This window comes from Siphateles boraxobius, unplaced genomic scaffold (genome assembly GCF_051911475.1).
Source record: "Siphateles boraxobius isolate OS27281-9 unplaced genomic scaffold, OSU_SipBor_1 19, whole genome shotgun sequence".
Taxonomy (NCBI): domain Eukaryota; kingdom Metazoa; phylum Chordata; class Actinopteri; order Cypriniformes; family Leuciscidae; genus Siphateles; species Siphateles boraxobius.
Genome location: NW_027508799.1, coordinates 30,596,801 through 30,615,107, shown reverse-complemented (window position 1 = coordinate 30,615,107; position 18,307 = coordinate 30,596,801). Strand labels below are relative to the sequence as shown.

General features: G+C 41.0%; 1 protein-coding gene across 6 annotated transcripts in view; it reads left to right on the top strand.

The window, feature by feature from the left end:
- erc1b (ELKS/RAB6-interacting/CAST family member 1b) overlaps positions 1–18,307 on the top strand; it is a 213,808-nt gene that overhangs the window by 187,947 nt on the left and 7,554 nt on the right. For all 6 annotated transcript variants that reach the window (XM_077235008.1, XM_077235007.1, XM_077235006.1 and 3 more), the window contains one exon: positions 3,709–3,894. In XM_077235008.1, coding sequence (XP_077091123.1) covers positions 3,709–3,894 — 186 coding nt within the window. The remainder of the gene's footprint in view (positions 1–3,708; positions 3,895–18,307) is intronic.

Sequence of the window (18,307 nt, the reverse complement as noted above, 5' to 3'; positions counted from 1 at the left end):
GGATCAGTGGAGGGTCCCAGGAGTCCTGACTCATTTGAGCTTTTTGTTAGAGGACCCACTTAACATTGTTCTGATTAGGAACCTGGCGATGGACAAAATCAACTACTAATCAAAATAGTTTTGATGGAAGAATTTAGCCCCAAAATTATCAAAATAGCGATGCCTCTTTTGTGTGTATGTATATTTTAATATAAATATGATCATTTTTTTACTTAATGAAGGTAAATCAAAAAATGATCCATAAATGAAATAATACATCTGAAAAATTGTGTAACACTTTAAACAAGTAAAAATAAGATTCAAAACACTAATGCATTATAAAATTTAACGTTATGTGCCAAATTTGAAGCTAAATAACCAATATATGAACAATTAAATGTCTTTGACAAAAGTCAGAGAGTGGATTACAGACTGGTCTTATGTTCAATAATATGGAAATAAAGCAAACAATATGTCTGCATTGACTTCTAAAGCCACTTAAGCCATGATTTCATCCTCCACAATAATGCATTGGCTTTGAATTAACTTAATTGGGGGCTTTCAGCAAATATTAATATATGTGCTTAAAATCTATTTAATTAATCAACCTATGTGATTAATTAGGTTGCAGAAAAGAATTAGCAAACCTTAAAAACATTTTGGAGAATTTGAAGAGCTGTTGCAAAGACAATATTTCCGAGACGCCAGGCAAGGCATGATGGGTAAACAGGGACCCACTTCCATCCATCGTGTGTGTCCAAAGCAAGACGAAACAAATGGCGCTTTGAGTGGAAAATTCCCCTGTTGTAAATCTGTCACCTGGGCATGATATTTGTTTCTGTTATGGTTGCATTATTTATGATCTCAGTTTACCACAGGACTTAAAAAAAATTTAAACAGCAACACGGCACGAGCCAAACAGCTATGACAGCACCCAGTTGACAGAAAACATCACCAGCTATGACAAGACAAATGTTAGCATTGGGCTAACTGTGACCATCCACAAACCTACCATCCACATTTCTTGACTATACTACTAACATGATTACAGATGATCATGCGGGACACTCTGTGAGGTTTTCAGGACTGTTTATCAGCATTCTGTCACCAGAGAGGTATTGACTTAGCCATTAAAACCTAAAAAAATGGTGACGGATAGCACCATGTTTGGGCATTTGTCTAAGGCCCAGAACCGGAGTCCGTTCATCTTTTCTCATTGCAGATGGGGAGGAAGAGAAGGAAGAGAAGGAAGAGAGGGGAATAAATGTCATATCCCATCATTGGTTGGGCATTTTAAAAGCTTATTAGCGCACAGCATGCTTTCAGTCAACCATGTACGTAGCAAGTCTCTGTGTAATGGTGTGTGTGCACGTTTATGTGGCACCATTGCTAAGGCCGGGTTTATTTTAACTCAGCTGTTTTTCCGAGCATATCCACCCAGCCGTTCTGTCACAGCGGTTTGGAGGGCTTCTATCAGACCGCCTTTTTAAGGCCTCGTCCCTCTTTTTGTGGCTGCCAGTCAATCCGGAGGCCCCATATATCCTCCAGCAGCGGCGCTTGGCTGAAATACAAGACCTGACAGAGATGCGGAAGGAGGTATCGCCCCTTACAGCTGTTTCAGATCCGGCTCTGATACTTAAGACTCCGCTATTGGTCTGCAGTGTGTCACGTAGATAAATGTAGACTTTTTTTTGTCACAGCTGATTTAACAGATGAATTCCTGCCTTATTATTTATTCACCATGAGGCAGGGGTTTGAATTTTGGCACCCAAATGTGCTTTAGTAGGTTTTGGAGACGGGGCCGGGCTAGACCATAGACTAACGAGAGCATGATGTAGGTCTCCGTGCGTCTGCTGCTCCGGTTCTTTGCAGAGACCCAGTTTGCGCCGTCAAATTGTTTCCAGAATCGGGGAGAACCATCGGCTCATTTTAGACATTCCTCCTTTCCTTGGCTCTCTCATTCTCTCTTCCTCTCTCATAAGCTCTTCAACCTTGTTCTTCCTCAACCTTCCTCCATCTCGTTCTTTCACAGTTTTGTTTGATCGCGCTCTGCGGACAGGGATCCGCCTAAGAGAGCCTTCATTGCCCCCGGTGAGCCAACGAAAACACAATAACATTCTGCCCTGGAAAGATACAGATGGGGTTAATAAGAATTAATAAAGTGTGGGGACACAAATGTTCTTGCAAGCTCAGGCTGCTTCAGACCAAAGCAGACTCTGTCCCTGTCTTTTCTTACATCTCTCTCTTCACTCACTCTTTCTTTTTAGCCTCTATTTCCTCTCTCCGCTTCTTGACAATCAGGTAACTGTATTTGCTTTCTGCTATTGAGCGATGAGGAGTGATCGTAGAGCTCCCTAAGCCCTACTATGTTCTCGGTCCTCTTTGAGAGGGTATTTATATGGGAACATTTCAATAGATCTTCTGCTGTCTTGTTTTGTACTGTAATATTTCAAAAAACATTGCTCACCTCTCCCTTCCCAGAATGTATGAGTCCACCATTACAGCCCAAAACCAGCTTATGTAACATCTTGATTCATACAAGAGAATGTGACCAGGATTGGAAAAGGCCAGCCTTAGAATGAGACCTTTCCTTTCATTCAGCTTACTCAGCTTTGCATTATTGTGCATTGTATATTCCCATTGATAATGGTGAACACCTAGGGTGCAGTTGTGTTTTTTAATTCTACAGTAATGTTCAATGCATTCATGAGCTTAAAATGAACAGATTTTATTAATCTAGGTTAATATGTATATTTTTAAATACACTATATCATTTGTTAATTCATAATACATAAACTGATTTAAATTATATCTATGTATATATATATTAAATACAACTATGCATTCTGTTTTTTATTAAGGCTCAAGTACCCCTTCATAGTTCCTACTAACCTGTAATGGTACTGTATGTCATTATTATGTCGTAATGTAATTCAGGTTATTATTGTATTATATTAAACATCTTACTCAAAGCACTGCAGTGAATAATTCATGGGTCACCTCTTGCCAGGTTTGAACCTTTCAGTTCCAGTGTAGGCAATGGCATGCAAAGGAAAACACGGCTATCGGCACTCGTTCGCACTCACACACAAAACCGCATGTTGCTATTTATCACTTTTTTAGAATGACGTGAAAACAAATGTGATGGATCAATCTTGAATTGTCCCAGAATTCTTTGTTGAAGCCAGTGCGATACACACATGACACAGAGACATATGGTTTTTGTATTTGCTCCCACACAAGTGCATGTATTATATTGATGGATACGAAAAAACCCGTGTGAGTCTCTGCTGTGTGTATAGAGATGTTGTGTAAAGACCGGGCATCTGTCGGCAGCGGTCCAGGTAACTGAGATTGTTTGTCTGTGTTCCTGGAATGGGAATGTTTCTCCTGACACATTTTTATTTTACCACTGTTCTCACTGTGATTCATGTGTTTCAGCTGTGGTCTATCATCCATTATCGTCCGCAACCTTTCACTGAATATTACCCCCCCCCCCCCCCCCCCCATCTTTTGGAATACAATCACATGTGACAAAGCAAAATTTGAACTCTGTTTCCTGGCTTGCTAAATGTGTTGTTTGCGTGTCATTTTAGCATTCGTCTGCATACCCGTCTTTTTATCTCATTGGCTCGTGTCCAAGTATCTAATTATTGAACGCTAGAGGAAAACTGAGATTGAAATGGCTCTTTATCTCTAACCCATTTCCTCATTCCTGTTTTTGGACAGATTATCCCCCCACTCATAGACCTCAATCAGAACCGCAGTAAGCTGAAACTGTACATCAGCCACCTCACGACCCTCTGCCACGAAAGAGACCCCCACATCCTGCAGGACCTGGCCCCGCCTTCCGCATACCAGCGCAGCCAACAGGACGCCTGGGAGGAGGAGCTTCAGAAGATGAGCCATGAACAGGTAAAACAGGGTGACATCCATGTGGGTTTACGCTTTTCTTTGGAATATATCACTTTTTCATTGTATGCAATCATTAATTATGGTGACCTATCTAGTGTTTCTCTATTCACAGCAGTGATTTTGTTTTTATGAAAAGGTTAACACCTTACAATAAGGTTCAATGCATTAACATAAATTAATGCGTTAGCTTGCACGAGCTAATAATGAACAGCATTCATTAACCTAGGTTTATATACTTTAAGTATTGTTAATTTTTAGCTCATTAACTAATGTGCCAAATTGAAGCTTCACTATAAAAAAGACTTGGTAGAAGAAAATGATGTAACCTTTTATGCATCTTACCTTTTTTTCATGACTCGCTAAGCACAAAAAGTTTGTCTATTTCTGCGAGTATGTGCGCTCAAGGTACCGTAACGTTTCTCGGGTACTTGGATTTGTCACCCATTGATTATTGGAGCCATCTGGCCTGGCCCGCACGGCCCTTAGCTGACGCTAACGTTCACTGTCTATAAATCTCCTATTGGCTTTGAGAATCAGTCCGGCTCTGTGTAAATGCCATTAGTCCTCTTTATAGAGTGGAATGTGTTCCTACAGAAAATAAATAGTCCAATATATTGTGTTTTATTAGCTTCATTTACTGTTACTATAACAAAAGAAAACCAAAAAGCTACCCAAGGCTCACTTAAAAGACGGGGGAGAGCCAAGAGTGGATGAAAGGGGGGTGAGAAAGACGTTAAAATAAAAACAAAAGAAGAGCAACTGGAATGGCGCGATAAAGAAAAGGAGTGTCAGCATTTGGACTGCAAAGGAGAGAAGCGTTTGGTGGAAGTAGTGGCTGGATTTAGTCTCTCCATGATGAATGATCCCCTCTCTGTAATAAATGTATATGTGGATCCATTTTCTCTACTTCACTTTGAAACCATTGCCATACCTACCTTAACAGTAAATTGTCTGCAAATGGACACTGGGTTTAGTCCCTGCGTCGGTGCGTCCCAGTTCTGCATCCATCCCTGTGCTTTTTGTAACATCAGAAAAATAAATTGTCTGGAAGTCTACATATACATTATACTCACTTTAAATCGACCCCATTCCTCAAGAGGAGAGGAGAGTGATCTGCTGTGATGGTGCCAAGGCTTATACAATGCTCATGTGTTTCACTGCATGGGGAACTATCTGCTTGGCAGCTTTTTGGCTCGCTCCAACATTATTGAAATGCATTTTTTTATGTGGGCTGCCTGATGACAAGCCTTTGGCCAGTGAACAAATAATGTTTAAGATTTTTAGTTTGCTGCAAGTAAACTTTGTTCCAAAAATTGGCACTTTCCAAGGGACTCCCCAACAGTACCGTCTGTACATTTATTTTCCTTTGAGAGGAACGTATTTCATCAGACTGTACGGGCGGACTGAGTGGTTGCACGGCCTTTCAAACAGTGTTGCCACTGGTCAGTTGAGGCTACTGCACTATGTAAACAACAGGTCTGTTTTGTGGTTTTCGAATTGAATTCTTGCCCGTAATGTGCTTAAAAGGGGCCAGAATTTCCAGAATAATCCGAGACCTCGTCGGGCCTGTAATACCTAGAGAAGATACCCATTAGCATTCCTGTTCACCTAAAAAGCAGTCTCAAGCCCTTCACTGGTGGCTATCTTGAAAAGTGGTGTCAAATGCAGGAGACAGAGACTGTGTTCGCCAAACTCTGTTTTTGCTTGGTCTCGCCAAGCCGTTATCCCTCCTCGACCTCCTCTATGGCCAACGATCCTATGTGTATGTTGTCCAAACTATCAATGACAGTGTTTAGAAAGCACCGCTGTTGTGGGGGATAAGAACTCCTAGACCGCGCCAGGTTTCTGACTAAAAAGGGTTCACTCTGAGACAAATGTGTCCTCTTTGGTGATGTAACTTCTGTGAGATTGAGAAGCAAAGGAATCATGTAGGATTGTTCAAGAGCGTTCAGGTTTGTACCAGGGTTGCAACACTTGGCAGCCTTGTTTTGGCTTGGCCAACATGGTGCTTTCATGTCGGACACATTAAGGCAAAGATAATGAATATTTCAGGCTTTACCGGTTAGGCTTTACCTCTCAAACGTTTAAACATATATCAGGATTTTTCCTCTCCAAATCCAATAGCTCTGAGATATTTAGCGTTTCACATCCATATGGTATCCACATGTACGGGATCCTGCTCATTCTTCAGTTACATGTCCTACATGTAAGACACAATCCGCTTGAAGACACTTTTGGTCTTTCTCAGAGGGTGGAATCACTTGCAGATGGTGGATTGGACGAGTTGCCGGCAATCACAAGCCTGTTTGATTGATGTCTTCTTTGACCTCTCTTCTTTTCTTTGCGTTGAGAGTGTAGCACATTACATTAGCATTCTCTCCGCGCTGCAGTTCGCCCATTTAGATCCCTTCAGCACAGAAGATGCCAGAACAGGCCTGTTTGGCCATGACAGGCTCAAATTGACGAGAAAAGTCTGGGCACATTATTGGCTTATTTAGCCTGTTCTGTTCAGTCCATTATTGTTAGTAACGTCCACATGAATTTACTTGTGGTGTCTTTTGATGGCACGTATGCCTCTCCATAGATCCTAAAGTGGCTCCATTTGGGTGGAGGCTCTTTGCTAATCATCATTTTTATAAACCAAATTATTAGTAACTAATTGAATGGCCCTTTGAGGCACAGTCGCCATAGAGCCTGTAGTGGAATTAGGGTTGGTGTCCGCTCTGCCTGGTCCTCTACTAATGACAAGCTTCTTGCATTCAAAATGTGCTTTAGTATTTACGAGGGGCAGCACACTGTTTGAGCCCTTGCCCTTTCTTTGAAGCTAAACATTGATCTTTTAATTAAGAGTTTTTATGGGCTTCCTTTTTACTGGCCTGGCACTCTAAGCTGGCACAGAGCTGGGTAATGTAGGACTTTGGGGTTTCTACCCTGATTTCCTTTGTCTCTCTCGCAGTTTATAGCATATAAAGACAGTGTTTCCTTTTTGTTTCTTTTCTTTTAAAGGGATATCTCACTACAAAAATAAATTTTTTGTCATCATTTTCTCACCCTAATGTTGCTTCCATACTATGGCTTTCTTTGTTCTGTGGAACACAAGAAGCTATCTGAAGAATTTTTTTTTCATACAATGAAAGTCAATGGGGTCAGTTTTGGACCCCACTGACTTTCATTGAATGGACAAAAACATTTCTTCAAAATATTTACCTTTATGTTTGTTTCCCAACACTTCTTGGACTCTTTTCGAAAGCTCTTGTCCCTTTACTTTTAATGGCGAATGGCGGAGTTACTCAGATAGGAAAATCGAAGATTGCACAACCAAGTTATACATAAGCCCGCTAGACATCAGAATAGACTAATCAGAACGCAGACAATGCAAACACACAGGAGGATCATAATTCACACAAAAACACTCTCTTGTGAACTCGCACTCGTCTATTAGTAGGACTCCGCCAGACCGCCCCATTAGGCCTTGCTGCCAGCTTGTCCTCTGTTGTGGTCAATGCTTCTTTTATTACTCGTCCTCCCTGCCTGTTTTTTTTCTCTGTTTATGGCGTAATGTTGTTTTATTTGGTTTGAGCTGTTCACAGGATGTTACTGCATCTCTGTTTAAACGGCTGGAATGCAGGAAGGTGATTAAGCCGGTGCTGAAAGAACCACTCAGTCATACAACCCACTGAGCCAACAAAGACAATAGACTCACCAAAAACGCACCCCATTTAGATGAAGAATTGGTGTTTTCAGGAACAAAAACAAAATTATTGTGCATTGTACATCTAATAGGGCCTTTAGAGTTTAACTGAAGGGTAATTGGGACGTGAGTAATAAATATACCCTTACCAAAATATACTGTGGTACAGATATCATAAAGATAGATAGAGAGATAGATAGATGGGTAGATGGATGGATGGACACAGTCACACACACATGTATATATACAAATTAACATTATATGTATAACATGACTTTTTTGCTGGTTTCAATACCCAATTATGAATAATTCCTTTAGAAAAGTAATCATCTATGACACTGTTAGCAGCTGTGAGACGCCCCACTCCTGCACTGCAGATGTGTCTGTGATGAGCAGTCATTGTTTGATGAAAGTTACTGTCAGTTATGTTCTTTGACCAGTTTCACCTCCACTCTCATAACGTTTGAGTCTTCTATTTACTTTAGAGACTGCTGATCTTAGATCAGTATGTAAAGTTTACAATCTTGGAGGAGAAAAGCGGAGTGCTCGACCGCCCTTGGCCAAAGTCATCTGGCTGTGATCTGGCAGCACAAAGCCAGCTGTATAAATAGGGGAGAGTCTTGCATTTTACGGGTCACTCTGAATAAAACATGAACTAGAGAAGATTGATTATTAATGACCTCAGGGCTGGAACAGAAATAATCTGTTAGGCCTTGAGTCCTCCATTCTCTTTCCTTCCCTCTTCCCTCTCTCGTTCTCGGCGCACCTTCATCTGTCTTTCGCTCACTACTCCTCTCGTTTTCCTTTCCGATTGGCACTCCGATAGATGTTTACTTTAGCCATCTGTTTTCATACGTTCCCCTTCGAATAGATCAAGAGTTAAATAAGGATTCATGCAGATTTTGTGATGATTCACAGGCTCACACCTGTCAGAGCTGGCATCAGATCTCTGTGTGGGCTCCAGTGGCGGTCCGTTAGGGAGTTTTCCAATGAGGTATATATTTAAATCAAATAGATTGCAGTAGGTTATGATAATCATTTTATCTTTCTGGACTGTGACAAATGTTCCATCCTCTGCTCCTTTATTATAGTTTTTTTTTATATGGCATGTCATTTAGTCATTCTTTTTTATGAGATCCTTCAATAATTTGGGCTTTGTCAGTATTTTGGCTTAGTTAGATAATCTTTCTTCACCTGTTGCATATGAAAGTGAAACAGAAAATTAATTGGCTTGAAAGGTTGCCAATTTAATTTCTTCTCTGTTTTGCCTTTTTCGGTCACGTTTGGAAACATTATTTGGATTGGTCAGTTTATTTATCAGCCTGTTTTGGCATTCGTGCTGTGATTTTTTTGGATTTTAGAACAAGAAAGAAAAACAAAATGAATATCGTTTTACAAGAGATGCATCAGAGCACAAAAAAGACAAATATTAAAAAGCGATGCATTATAGTACCATTTCAGTTAACAGCTAATATTACAGATTCTTTTAAACTTATGGATGTGTCATTTTTAATTTATCGGTATTGGATATTTAATTGTTTGTTTCAGTTACCTTTGATGAAATACAGTATAATGCTCACTTTATAAAATTCTCAGTTAATCTTTAAAAAACACTAATTTAATAAAACTATTAAATGTAATCTTTAGCAAATCTGAAAACAATATTATTTTGTTATACTGTACATTATTGTGTTTTTATGCCAAAATTCACTTATAGCATTTACAATTGTAGTTTAAATTGATTTATTTTTAATTTATTTGTTAACTCTTTTTGTTTTTTAATATAGGATATTTATTGAAAATAATTACTGGCTATTGTTATCAACCAGAATTTTAATATAAGTGCAGCCCGTCTTATTTTATGTCACTCTAGTTCAGTGCTTGAAGTGGATAAAAACTTCAAGGTCCCCCTTGGTTGCGCACCAGCCCACTTTGAGCACTGGTTTAGTTCCTACATTTATTTGAATAAATATTTGAGGAGACTCCGCCTCCTCTGATGCACCGCTACCGGTGGGCTCTTCGGAAAGGACTGTTGGTTAAAAGCAACAGGAGCTGGTCCTGGATCAGCCCCTGATGTGCCGTGTTGAGGACTGCAGTGCGTCTGTGCCCAGTGGGGCGGGCTGCAGGCTGACAGGACCATGAATCCAGGGCTGCGTAAGTGCAGTGTAATTTAAACGGGCAGGAAATAGGGGTAAACATAGTGGAACAAGCCCACAACCCGCACAGCCACGATTAATGAAAACACATGGAGCCGGCGCATATGTCTGCTGTAAGTGGGCCTTTGTATTACAAGCGTCTCTGTCTCTTTTTCGTTTGCTCACATCATTGTTGAAGTCATTCCGAGTATCAGTAATAGCAGTAGTCATCTATAAGTCATAAAGGTGTGTGGGTGCAGACAGTGTAACGTATTTGAAACATCTGAACGGCAGTTGTATGAATGAACACTCCTTAAAGCAAACACATCACAGAGAGGGGAGGTGAGACATAGAGGCGTCATAGACTGACCACTTATTGATTTTTGATTGCAAGCATTATTAGTAGTATTGTTTAAACTAAGTCTTTGATATCTAACCCATCCCTCACCGTATGTAAGACAAACTTTTACGAGATCTCAATTTGGGGCTTTTTCTTTTCAGATTTTACCTGGAGGACAATAAAGTGACAAAAAAAATCGCATAGACTTACAATCGGCTGTTTAGACTTTAATCTGAACTGAAGTCTTGAGCACGTCCTGTTGCTTTGGTTTCTTTTGTCTTGTGTTTTCTAAATCCAACTCTCAAACGCTGTTTTTGTAATACATCGTTTCAACGAGTGCTAATCCTGAGGGGGTGCTGACCGACTAAACCAACAAAACTTCTCAACCGACCCCTAAACATCCAGAGCGAGGGAAAGCGCGGCCCCGTCTTCAAAGCAATGTGAGATGAGCCCTCTGTGCCCCGCGCTTGTCTGTTAGAAGAACTCGTTTCTCCTACATTTTCCCACCCAGCGAATATATATGAAAGCACCTCAGACTCCGGGGCTGGAACGAGGGTACGTCTCGCAACACATTTGACTCAGGGCGAGAGGAAGAATAATATATGAAATATATACCCCCAAATGATGAAACCATAAGCGCGATTGAGCCTTCTCAGCTGGAAGCCGCCAAGGCAAACAGTGAAATACTTCGGCAGGTTTATTGTGATTTTCGCGCCCTGACGAATCGGATTTTTGCGTTCCCGAGCTCGTTGCTGGCTTGGGTTACAGCGACAGAGCCACAATAGCATAAACTGCACCAGCTGACGTGCCATAGAACCGAACATTTCAGTCGTTGCTATGTTCAGATTTTTAATTTATGTATTTACACATGTTTATTTGTTCTCCCGTCCTTTGATAGTAATGAAAACCGGGGCTTCAGTCTAAACACGAAATATTTCTGAGGTTTGTCACTCTCTATCGGCCAGCTGATGAATCATCCTGCCAAGAGGGTAGCTGTCAGTCTGTGGCACTGCCTTTCTGAAGGCTTTATTTGCGTGTTCACATGCGACAAAACCCACACCATTTGTAGTTGTAGCATCTGTTTCAGATTGAACTTTGGCTTGGAAAAAGATACCCTCCTTCCTCTTTTTGCTCGCCGTCTAAGCCAGTAGGCAGCCATATTACGAGTCTTACAGCTCATTCAGGGCCTATCAGATTAATAAAAGCCGTTATGAATTGAGAAGGGTTTTATGAAACTTTGTGTTTGAAAGTGGGTTATTTTCCACAAATATTTAATACCCTATTGGGCTCTTTTAAAGGCTGAGTGCTTCCATGCTAACCATTGGGATGGTTTGTTTAGGGTGGGGCCTGTTACATTAAGATCCGTTACCACTGAAAACCGATTGGCGCATTGACGTTGCTGTTTTTTGTCTCCTACAGTGGTGAAATTTCACATAGCTCACTCTCCTGTGTGTTTGCAATGAGGATTCACAACAGTCGAGCCATGATCGTTAGGAGCAGCTAGGAAAGTTTGCGCTGCTCGGAGCCTGTGGAGGAATGTGGTTGTAATTTATCCCTATGCATCCTGAAGGCCCTGCGGCAGTTTGGGCTGAGTCATTGGAGGAAAAAAAAAACAAAAACGAAAATTATCTAAGCAGCGCAAAAAATCAAAACTTGGGCTTTCATCAACTTGTGGTGGGTGTTAACACTGAAGTTATTTCAATCTGGGTTTTGATCGTGATTGCGTCCCTGACTTGACCACATACTTCGTAATATGTGCCCCCCTCCGCTGAAGTCCTTAAGTCTCATTCAAAGTTGCGGGCTGGGGTAAGACTCGTGTGTGAGCATTCCCCCCTGAAACTCAATTACACTTGACTGATGGGGTGCACAGATCCGGCCGCAGATGAGGCTGAGGGCGGTTTTAATCAGATGCGGTCGCTATACAGTCGCTTTTTATAAACGGCCACGCCCTCTACATTCTGATTGGCTCAAATCGGACAGTATGCATAACAGCACTGGGGCTAGTCGAGTTCAAGTGCTTAGTTCAGAAATTGGGGGAGAAAATGAGGGCGAAATGGAAGATAAAATGGTGTATTAGGCCACTAGGATGCTGTAAGTACAGTAAGAGGATAAGCAAGGGAAAGACAAACAGAGAAAGGGCGAGAGAGATCCCAGTTTAAGTTGCTCTTATAAAGCCGCAGAGGCGCTGCTCTAATGAGGAGGAAGTGGGGAAAGAGCTCGTCATGAGCTGAACACGATCCAAAGAGACCATTTTTAGAGATATGTTTGTGTGTCTGCTAAGAAACAGGACGAGCCAAGGGAAGGATAAGGCTTGAGTTAAGAGAGCATAGAGATTACTGAAGGGTTTAGTCTAACAAAAATGAAGCAGATTTCAAAGATAAGACCTTGTAGTGTAGCCACCCGACCATAGCAGCCAGGATGGAGCGTAAAACCTTTGCATTCAGAAACCTGCGTCTGCACTCTGCAGAGGGAAGAGGGACAAAGGTGGACGACGGTTTATGCCCATCCAGTTAGACGGGTAGAGACTGTTTGACTGATGAGTAAATTGTTTGACTGATGGGTCAGAATTTATTTTCATCCAAAGTAGTATGGATATCTAGTTTACTTGCTCCTAAGATTAAGGATGTGCTCACACTTGGCAGGTTTAGTTTGATTGAAACTAATGATGCGATTGCTCTGTTATTTGGTTCATTTGAATAAGTGTGAACGCCATCCGAACCCTGGTGCACATTATACAAGTGGTCAGCTCCCAAATGAACTCTGGTGCTGTTCGACTGAAATATGAACGCAACATGGACCAAAGATATCTAAATGCACCAAAAACAGGATGTGATGTCACGAGAATGCCTGTTTTTTCTCGTCATTACAGTTCAGTATAGGCTTTGGAAGTGCGCCTCCTTGCAGCAGATATTTGTTTGTGTGCAACAGAGGAATTCCTGACGCCGGATTGACTCCTTTACACATTTTCTAAGCTCTCACTTCTAAGCTGGTAAAAATACCATCCTATGAATGCGTATACAACAAGCCCGTTTTGCGCAGCTCACAGCATTGTTTTGAATTTTCTGTAAGTTCTGTCACAAAATATTTGTCATAAAAGCTATTTTTTTGTTTTATATCTTTAGCTTTGTTTTTAAAATGACAGCGTACGCTAAGTGAACCAGGACTAAAAGAATAATTTTCTTTTTTGGTCCGGACCAGAAGAACCAAGAGAACCAAACTACACAAATGAACACACCCTAAAATTATTCAGTTATTTGGTGCTATTAGCCTGTTTACCTTTGGCAAATACAGTTTTTAGTTCATCCACATCTTGAGTTTGTTTCCAGGTTGACTAATGCACTCTTGAAATTGTGTAAAGCCAATCAGATTTGAGTAATACGTGCAGTATGCATTGTTAATGGGCGGCATGCCATCTGAGGCCGAGACTACAATTCAGCTAGCTCATTCCTGTGTGGTGTTGGAAAAATAAGTGAATAAAAAGCTCCATCCAGGAGTTGGGATGGCAGATGTAACAGCACACTAGAACCAACAGAAGAACACCAGAGGGGAGCATTTGAAGCTTGGCCTGGAGAGAAGAACCTTCAAGAAAAGAGCTTTGAGTGAGAAAGGTGGACCAAAGTTTTTTTGGGGGGGATTTTCTTAAAAATGAGGAGTGGGTCGCTACCCTCCTCCTCCTCGAAAAATATGAGGACCTTTTAATATGGTCCCGTGATAAAAGAATGCCGTTTCCTGCTAAAGGAGTCATTGTTTTCTCTCAAAATACTGTAGCCGTGTCACATTTAGGGGAAAGGCTAATGGCGTTTTTCTTTATGCAGATTTATTGAAGAAAGTCTTGATTGCTTTAGCAGAAGGTCAGTTCCCCCAACCCCAGATCCCCCTTTACTTCACACTCTCTCTTTCTCTTTGATTGGAGATTGTTTCCAGTGCTAGCCAAGGCCTGGGACCCTCCTGATTGCCATCTTTTCCTCAGCATTGAGACCTGACTAGTTAACATTCCCACGAAATAGGAGGATCTGGAGGAAAACATGTTGCAGAGATGAGGCTGTGTCATCCAGGGTGATGTGATGAGAGCGGATTTGCTCGAAGGGTTTGAGTTCAGCCGTTTGATCTCCATGTGCCACTCCAGGCGTAAATGTGCAGCACAGCATTTGTTGAAACGCATCCACTCTGAGTCAGTACAGTCCAGACTCTACTGTCATTGTTTGACTGTGATGGTCCACTGCTGTGTTTGTTCTTCTCTCATTAATGTAGCTGTTGTTTATCAAGACAGGCAGAGGAGGCTGACTATGCGCACACAATAACACCTGATAATGATCTGCAACGATAACAAATAATAATGCGCTCTTCTCTCGCCTGTTCCCTCTTTTCTGTCTCTCGTCTTCTCACTTTTCCCTTACGTTTTCAGGTCAAGGCTGGCGTGGGCACCGATAATGAGTTTTTTCCCTTTTTCCTGTTATCTTTATAGCTCTGTTTTTGGACGATTTCTGCTAAGCACACAGTCATAAAATAGGAATTGACAGTCCTTGTATGCTTTTGTCACACCGGGGAGCTTATTCTCTTCTTTATGTCTCTCTGTTGCACCTAAAGTTTGTTCAGGTATTAATTGAATATTAGATGCATTAACATTCTACATAGAAAATCACATAGTGTATCTTGTTTTAGCTTCAGACGTATTTAGAAAAATATTGTTTTCATTTCTCGCGCATCTCCTAGCCACATGGCGCATGTTTCTCCATCAGTTTGTTGTGTTACAGATGATGTGAAAGTAGTGTGTGAACCTCAGTTGTTTAATGTATGATGCACTGTTTTTCTCTGTAACATTTACAAGTTCAGCAAATGTATGATGCCATTATGTTTTAAAATCAGTTCAGATTGTTAAAAGTTGTGAAGTTTATTCCAGTCTTTAATGTAACCATTTTACGTTTTGGAAGTTATGAGTACTGTATGTTACTTAAATTACGCCATATAAATAACATGTTGATTCTCTATTAATGTAATTTATGAACTTTGAGCAAAATAATTGAATCCCTTCTCTGCAACATAGTCACAGCATGTTTAGCTCTACGCGACAACAGATTGCTCCCATTATATTAAATTATTATATACGAAGCTGTTTCAAGCAGCACAGTGTTTATACATGGGCGAAGTAGTTGCATGTAAACTATGAGTAAACACTGCATAAAATACTATTCAGGAAAACAACCACAAGCCAGGTGTAGAGCTGCTACTCTGGAAGAGAATGAGAAACGATTTGGGGGAGGGTGACTCTAATTTAAAAAAATCTACTATTATTATTGTTGTTACTAAACCAAAAAAAAACTGTGCCGTGCTTCATCCTTGAAACACGCTGTGTATGTATTTATTTAATTAACTCGCAACCTTTTTGATTTGATTATCACGTTACGCCATATCCCGATTTCAATTTTAATTTTGATTAATCGTATATCTATACTAGACATTATCTGCCGACTTAAAAACAATCTGTAAAATGAATTTTAATAATCCGAGCTGTGTGTGCTGCACTGTTGTTGGTTGCTGAAAGCTCAAATTTGCCAAAATATTTAATAAATGACCACGCATGGGATGTGTAAAATTTTGTGAATGACAGGTGTTCCCACTGAGCTTTCTGTGGGAGTAACGCAGTGAATTAAATGTTAACGTTGATTGCCTGCACCCTAAAAGCAGCATTGTCTTCACTGACCTTAGCTTGCCCGCTCAATTCTTCTATCCTAGCTGCTAGCAGGCCGAACGTGTGGCAGCGTTAGTCCTTGCCTCTCCTCCAGTTCTCCACTGTCTACGCTTAATGGGGCTTACAGCAGCGGCACTCTGCCAAGCAGCGCCCTCACGCAGGCCCATACATCAGTCCCCGATTAGGCTCATTAACCCTCCTCTCATGACTCAATACACTCCTCCTCTCTCTCTCACTCGTTCGTCTCCATCACGTCTTCACTTTCCTCCTGGCCAACGTGTCAGACTCCAGTATCCCAGGAGTGTCGTCACAGGTGACGAGATCATGAAAAGTTAAATCGAGCCAGGGCAGCTCTCACCTAAACCCGCCCCTGACCCTGGCCGTTTTCAATGCTCTATTAGGATGTGATATTTTTTAATATACTGCTTCTTGAGGAATGTGTTCATTTTTTATGAACTTGCATAGTAGTGATATATTGGCAATGTCGATTAATCTGTAAATTTTTGATCATCGTTAGCCGTTTGTGCCACATTCTGTGCATTTTGAGTAAACGTGCAACATTTGCAGTCATTAGTAGCGCATATATATCTGCATTATATTGAACATGGCCATCCCTGATCTATCGGTATCGATATTGATATATGTTGACCACTAATCATAAGCTTTTCATCTACTTTGGTCATCAATATGTGTGTTTCTGATCTACGTCTTTGTCTTGTCTCCTTTTGTGACCTCTCAGGTAGCCCTTTTCCTTCTTGCGTAGCATTTTGTGACATAAGTGTCACTGTTTTGCATTATTATGCCTACTTAATTCCTGGCCAGGTCTGAAATCCAGGATTTGACCAGCCCCTTCGCTCACTCAGAGGCCCTGAGATGGAAAGACTTTCGCTGGCATATCCGTCATCTCCCTTTTCAAACACTGAAAGCCTGAAAGCACCTAGCGTAGCATTAGCACTAGCTCGTAAAGGGACGGGACTTTTGTTCCCAGTGTGTTAGCCCTACAGTTGTGCAAACACTCGTCTGACGGATCGCCCCGCCTGCCCCCGGTGACCCACCGTGGCATGTTTTGATTCATTAATTATGAAATAGTTGCACGATCCAAACCTACACAAAAACACACATGAAAGGGAAACATATTTTATGATGTATGAATATTACTTCCAGTTATTGTTACAGATGTCTTTATCATTAACCTTGTTAAAGTTGGCGTTCATAGGCCAGGAGAGCCAAAGAAAATACTTTTGTGGGTTTTTGTGAAATATTCCACTTTCTATGGGCTTTGGTTCAGTGGCTCGTGTTCAAATCCGAAAAGCAATTTAAAAGCAGTACAGAGCCACGAAACACTGATTGTCCAGATAGGGCCAAACAGAGGCCACGGACGGGGACCCGGGACAGTCTGGGTTCAGTGGGCTCTCCATCAAAAACTGAAACAGAAGCTGGTTCACAGATAAAGCAGTATCTTCTTGTTTTCCAGTCATAAAAAATCAAAACTTTTATTTGAAGCTAAATTGCATAAGATATGAAGACGTAATTTTAGAGAATTTATGTTGAATTACATTCATTTTTACATTCATACACATACCTCACCCCTTGAATGTATGTTTATTATTTATTTTTTCCGCTACCGGGAAATGTCTAGTACTCATCCATATAACACACATCACCATATTTAAATCCATTGCACAAACGTCCACAGATTTTTCCCCAAAATCAGTACAGAAAATGCAGAAAAAGTTTGCAGATTCCCTTGGCCTGCCAATGGGATAAGATAAATAAACATAACAATTACATTCTCGATTATCAAACAAAGATTATCTTAGTATCCTATGCTGGTTTATTGTGTTATGCAATTTTGCTTTTCCAGTTCTTATTTTAAAGATTTTTAAATGTTTTTACTGGAAAACAAGACAAAAATAGTGATTATGGTAATTGATAATCTGCGCACATGCTTCAGCGCCCTTTATTAATCTTTTCCTACTCTCTTTGTCTCACACTGTTTGAATAATTAATCCTCTTGATGAGAGTATATTTTTGTCTTTTAAATAATTTGAATGAAAATAAACAGTCTGCTGGCCACATTAGCATCTGTTTCCTGTGTGTGTGTGTGTGTGTGTGTGTGTGTGTGTGTGTGTGTGTGTGTGTGTGTGTGTGTGTGTGTGTGTGTGTGTGTGTGTGTGTGTGTGTGTGTGTGTGTGTGTGTGTGTGTGTGTGTGTGTGCGCGTGTGTGTGCGTGTGCGTGTGCGTGTGCGTGTGCGTGTGTGCGTGTGCGTGTGCGTGTGCGTGTGTGTGTTTTAGTTAGTTAAGAGGCACCTGCTTCTGCCATGGCATATTTCCTGGCGTGCTTGGCACTGCCAGCACTAAGGAATCCCCCTTCCCTTCTCTCATTTCTCCACATCCCTTAGCCAAACCTCTACGGAAATCATTTGGAAAAAGGATTTGAGCATTAAAGATAACCACACCTGTGATTATCATTAGACAGAGGTGCTGTAAAATGTTAAATCCCTCTCTTTAGTTTAAGTTTCTTTTAATGAGCGGAAAATTAAACCTTTCGGGCAAAT